The sequence below is a fragment of the Atractosteus spatula genome, chromosome 3, assembly GCF_055471065.1.
Source record: "Atractosteus spatula isolate fAtrSpa1 chromosome 3, fAtrSpa1.hap1, whole genome shotgun sequence".
NCBI lineage: Eukaryota > Metazoa > Chordata > Actinopteri > Semionotiformes > Lepisosteidae > Atractosteus > Atractosteus spatula.
Window position 1 is genome coordinate 15,431,108 of NC_142708.1, and position 6,000 is coordinate 15,437,107.

At 36.7% G+C, this 6,000-nt stretch overlaps 1 protein-coding gene across 3 annotated transcripts in view; it reads left to right on the plus strand.

The window, feature by feature from the left end:
* LOC148837470 (transducin-like enhancer protein 1) overlaps positions 1-2,430 on the plus strand; it is a 47,255-nt gene extending 44,825 nt beyond the window's left edge. For all 3 annotated transcript variants that reach the window (XM_088910716.1, XM_088910717.1, XM_088910718.1), the window contains exons 18-20: positions 407-557; positions 693-769; positions 1,727-2,430. In XM_088910716.1, coding sequence (XP_088766842.1) covers positions 407-557; positions 693-769; positions 1,727-1,834 — 336 coding nt within the window. In that variant the 3' untranslated portion in view covers positions 1,835-2,430. The remainder of the gene's footprint in view (positions 1-406; positions 558-692; positions 770-1,726) is intronic.
* The last annotated feature ends 3,570 nt before the right edge of the window (positions 2,431-6,000 follow it).

The following is a 6,000-nucleotide window of genomic DNA, read 5'->3' on the forward strand; positions in this document are numbered from 1 at the left end:
GTATCTCATCTATACAGTTCTTGAAAGAAGTGGTATCGCCTACAACAGCATTGAAGCTTTAAGCCACGTCACTTAGTGGTCAGCTGCACTTTATGAAAACCACAAGACCAGAAAATGTTCTACACCTCTTTGCCTTGACTTCATGTGGTTCAGGCATGGCTTCAACTGACTTAGTTTCCTAACCAAATGATTAGTCACTGAATGTAGGCTAATAAGAATGCAAACGACTTTTCCAGAATCCGAAAGGGTGAATTATCTGGCTCCCTGAAAATGTTGTATACAAGGTCCCTTCTGCTGTACTGCAGGTATACTGCCAGCGCTTTACTGTAATGTAATGGAAGACATTCTGCAGTTTGTGAGGATTTATACGGATTCGAAATTAGTGACCTTTCCTGTGTGTTTCCAGATCTTTTCCCTTGGTTACTGTCCCACCGGAGAGTGGTTGGCAGTAGGAATGGAGAGCAGCAATGTTGAAGTCCTACATGTGAACAAACCAGACAAATACCAGCTACACCTTCATGAAAGCTGTGTGCTCTCTCTACAGTTTGCCTATTGTGGTAAGAACCGGCAAGACAGTAATCATTATCTTAAACTTTTTATAGGTTGTGTACTTGGGGGGAAAAATGATGGAATGAACAATCTTTACAAAATCAAATAAGTTTTGTTACAATTAAGTTCTCTTGTATTACTAGGCAAGTGGTTTGTGAGCACTGGAAAAGATAATCTCCTGAATGCCTGGAGGACGCCCTATGGAGCCAGCATATTCCAAGTACAGTTGAATTATCTTTATTTTTAATTTGTTTCGTTATATATGAGGTTTGTTTTGTGGTCTATTTAACTAATGAAATGTTACTTTTTTTTCTTGTTGAGACAATAAGTAAAACATTGCAGCAGTGAAAGTCGGTAATGTCGATAAAGAGTCTCCAAAGCTTGTCCTATTGCAGTTAGGCTTATGGCTCGCCTTGAATCACCTGTTTTTTTTAAGATTAGAAACCCCTATAAATTGCTTAATTGATCAATAACTTAAGTTTTGAAATGCAGTATCCCTAATGATCTTTTTTAAAAATTCTTTGACTGTTCACAGTGTAAATGTTGCGAGTTTTCAAAATTGCTGGCTTTAATATATTACCTCTAATACCTGCTGGAAATGGGCTTTCTAGTAGAAGGGTTGGATACCTCAGGTCAAAGCAATAGACTATCCAAACATTATTTGGGCTCATCGTGTTGCGTCATAAAGTCCGTCACAGACATCTAAAGTAGAGCACATGCATAATACTTGTAACAGATTTCAAAAGATTACACTTTATGTTGCTAAGTGAAAGTTAGCAGTTTTAATTTATATTACAGCTTTAAAGACAAATCATAAACATGTAGAACTGTTTTGCAGTATTTTTACCAACTTTTTTGCTTATTGCTATAAAGACGTATGCTATAGATTGGCTGCATTGCATACTGTAACAGTCCATCAGGGACTGAAGAAGAGGTGGATTACTAGCTGATGGGAAAGTTTAAGGTTCTAAGAAAAGAGAAGGATGCAGGTCTCAGAATAAAGCTGACAATTCTGAACCATAATAAGAATGATACATTCTGTAGGGTCTACTGTCAAGTATAAACTAAACCACTATTGAGTCAATTAATTTGCTAACTAGTAATATTTTACTTGACCATTAAAAAAATAAATTACTCTTTATTCACTACATATCTCTGTTCTCTCTCTCTCTCCTAGTCTAAGGAGTCCTCCTCAGTACTTAGCTGTGACATCTCTGTGGATGATAAATATATTGTCACAGGATCTGGGGACAAGAAGGCCACAGTTTATGAAGTTATCTACTGAATACCAAAGGCTTTTTTGTACCTTATACATCTGAAGAGGGCCAAAGCCTCAATGTTCCTAAGAGTATAACGCTCACCAGATTTTCTGGATGTTTTAACTTCTCCCTGTGATTTGAGATTACAATCCTGAAGCACACTGACATTTTACCTGAATGTGTAAAGTGACAGGTGAACTGAGTGGACTACAGGAGCTCCTGAGAAATACCGGGAAAACTGGGATTTGGACTTGTTTTACTAGACCTTCGTCTTCAGAAGAATGTCATACACCTTTGTGACCTCAACTAGCTTTATTGCCTGACTGTGTGGCATTGCCTCTTTCAACAACCATTCATTCTTCTAAATGTACGACAGTGGCGTTTCAGAAGAACTTGTTCCTCTTTTGGCATCTTGTGATACGTTTTTGTATTTTTGTTTTAGGTCAAGAATTTGTACAAACTGTAAATATTTGGTTTATTACAGTAAAGGCTTTAGTAACAGAAATGTTTGGTATGTCTTTTTATATAAAATAACATAGCAAAGATAACACTTCGTCTAAATTCTATCTAATATAATTTGATGGTTTCATCTACACAATAAATGTTTTTTTTCCTAACAAAATGAAACTTCTCATTTTATGGATGATTTTGTTCTTTTAAGAAAAATCTCTGCATTATAAATGTCAAAGAGCTGTATAATAACTGGGCTTAATCCAGGCAATTCATAAATGTAATTGAAGTGATTGTTTCATGAAATATTTTACATTTTGTTTCCATTCAACAACAAATCTCAGGTATGCACATGCATATATAAACTATTTAAAATCTACTGTCACATGCAGGACACATGGAATTTTTTTTCTTAAATGGGCATGAGCAACCAATTTGCCCTCATATATAGCTACTGATTTCTATAGAACAAAACAAACCCTGTAATGTTTTGAATTTTCAGGAATATATAGGTGGTCTTCTCTAGTTTTACTGAGGTCTTAGCATTTGTTGATGTTATAGTTGTGATAATTTAGTGGACTTTAAATTAAAGAGGTTTCAGTAGCACAGAAATGACAACCTTTATTTTCATTGGTGGTTACTTCATAACTTAGAGATCTGCACTTCATGATATCCTGAACAAGTAATTTTTGAATTACTGCTGCTTAGTCAAGTTTGAACTAAGGCCATCCTTGAATAAACACTGCCTTAAAAATGAATTGCTTGGCTCAGGTAATCATTCATGTTTTTTCTGTTATCAACTGCTAATTAAAACATTAAATAACAAGGAAACATTACAACCATATGATAAAAATATATACTGATCACTATCTTACCACTCTGCCTGTATGTTTTTAGAAAGTATGACTGCTAATGATGCTATGCACTGAATTGACCTTGTTACATCACTCATTAGTGAGGCAGTTGATTGGGATGAGGTAATTTAAACTATTGAAAGCCAAACCAAAAGGAATTATTTACTTATCAAGGTATTATGTAGGCTACCTTGCCAAGTGTTGCATAGACATGCAGAACAATAAACTAATAGTTGCATACAACAGACCAATTGAAGAGGTCAAAGTGTGCAGGTGTCTTAAAATTCAACAAGTCATAACAGAACACTTACGATGATTAGTTGCAACTTGGCTGCACAATGTTACATCAACCAAATCCTGCAACTTCATTTGTTGCCCCTCATCCAGACTCATTGTGACAAAACAAAATTCCAGTGTGACAAGATACATCTTCATGCTATTTGTATAACAAAGGATTTCTTAAAAGGTGAGAATGTGATATTTACACTGTGGATGTCCTGCTCGCCAGACATTAAGGGGAGCTGCAACATTAAGTTTGTAGGTTATAATGAATCGGGAATAATGTGTGCATTTCAAACCACAATGAAACTACCAAGTGCACTGTAATGTGTACAACCTCAAATTTACATCCCAAAAGAGACTAAATTTCAATGTATGTGTAGTGCCATATTGCCATTATTGTCTGTGGTTCTGAACCACACCAAAACGTCCGGTGACGTGAAAGCAACCCTATTGCATTGTAAACATGCTTTGAGCCAGTGTTGCACTACAGGACTCGACACGACTTCTAGTCTGAAAGCATGTCAAATTTAACGACTGGAGTTGCTGAATTTCGCTGCCTTTTCTGTCCTAGAGGGTGTCAGATTATATGACTAGGAATCGCAGGGGGTGACTACACAATTCCGTCACGACTTTTCATCACGGTTCCAAATCTCATATTGTGCAGCGAAAGTACCGCGAGGTCGCCTCATTTTGGCAGCAAATCAACATGGAGCACAGCACGAAAGTAAACAAACGACAAATACGAAACATCGAACAGACATCTATGCTCATCTCGCTTTCCTTCTTTCCTTTCATCTGCATTGTATGCATTGTACTTCCGGTTGAGCGCTCATTGGCTATGACTGTTGCAGACAAAAGAGCCCACCCCTACGACTCGCGACTGTCTACGAGAAAATCAAACCTGTTTAGCAGGGGCTATTAAGAGGGCTTTGACTGAGTTGCTGGGGGTATCACACTACACAACTGACGGTAACGGGCGCATACTGCGACTCTCTCCAACTCGCTGTGATTTTCTTACGATTATGTAAATGAAGGCTACAACTGAAAATCCTAGGAAAAGTCGTGTAGTGTGACGCTGACTTTAGACCAAGCAAATTTTACTACCGTATAAATAAATATTTTCATGAAACAAACACATAAAGGCAATATGTTTTTACATATACTTTTAAGTATTTTTTAAAAAAGAGCAACCTGCCAAACAAATACATTACACTCATTAATTAATGTTGTTAGGAGACCAAGTTTTTCATTTGTTTACAATGACTAGTGAGCAGGAAGGGCTGCTTTCTCATCACAATTTTCTCAAACTCTCAGTCTCGCCATTGGGGAGACCATTGGTTTATGTCAACATGAACACCATACAGTGCTTTCAGAAAGTTCGCAATTTCACAATTCAAAAAATGGTTAAATCTTGCGGTAGAGTCAATTTGTTTTGTTATTGAGATTTAATAACTGGCCTGAGAAATTGGGACTGCAGTTCCCCTTTAAGATCAATTGAAAATCTGTGAGGTGAGCTAAAGGGCAGCTTTCATCTAGGGTTCAGAGAACGGTGAACAACCTGCTTGCTGAGGCTCTATGGGAGGAATGGAACAGGACTGCAGGACTCTACAACCTTGTGCAAAGTGTGTGACACAGATTTATTACTTCTAACAGTGGCTACATGTTACAAGTCTGTGCCTTTACTGAAAAGTCTTGGCTGATAAAGCTTATTGATGACCAATGTCAATTTCAACAGTTAATTTACACAGTAAATTGGTACAGTATGTTTGTTTAATAAAACGTCAGTACTGTGTTTATGAAGTCCTGTTTATTGTATTTGAACTCAACCTGGACTAAAAAGAACAGTGTTTAAAGCTGTATACCTATACACTTACCACTCAACACACAGGCAGCTAGCCTAGACCATACTTAACAGTAGCCTTATTGCACTTCACTCAGGAACTCAGCCATTGTATGTAAGAGACATAAGTTGAAATTTAAGCGCTTGAGTCAAGGCTGACAGGTCTAAAATATTATCTAGGTAAAGTGTTTATTGTGAGAAATACATATCACCACACTTTCCCAATATTGATTCAAACTAATATCCTTCACTGTGAATATGGTCTGCTTGCTAACACATTAATGTACTTTCTTATTATTATTCATACAGTAGTTAAAATTGGAACAAAATGGTAGGCATATTTTGCAATGTTTTCCTTTCCCTTTAATAGTGCTAGAAATTACTTACGTATTTAAATATACGCAAGTACACACGCAAACCAGGGCTGGTCTGTGGACTGGAGCACCCAGAGAAAATCGACACAAAATCATCGACAACTTTATGGATTTTTTAGGCAATCTTGTTATATTGTTTGTTGCCAGGGTATTAGGATGATTTTGTAAAACCAGAAAATGCAAGCGAGTCTCACAAGGATCTAAAGGCTATAGTGTGGCATAGGGCAATACAAACCTTTACTATCCATACAAATACAGAGAAGTCATGCCTTTGTATTTGAGAGCATGCATTTGAAGATTCATAACTGTTTACCAAGTAAGGAAAAAAAATGCTTACAAAGGATCTGTTCTATTAAGATTTTTTCTATTGCATTAAACTGCATTAGTAATTT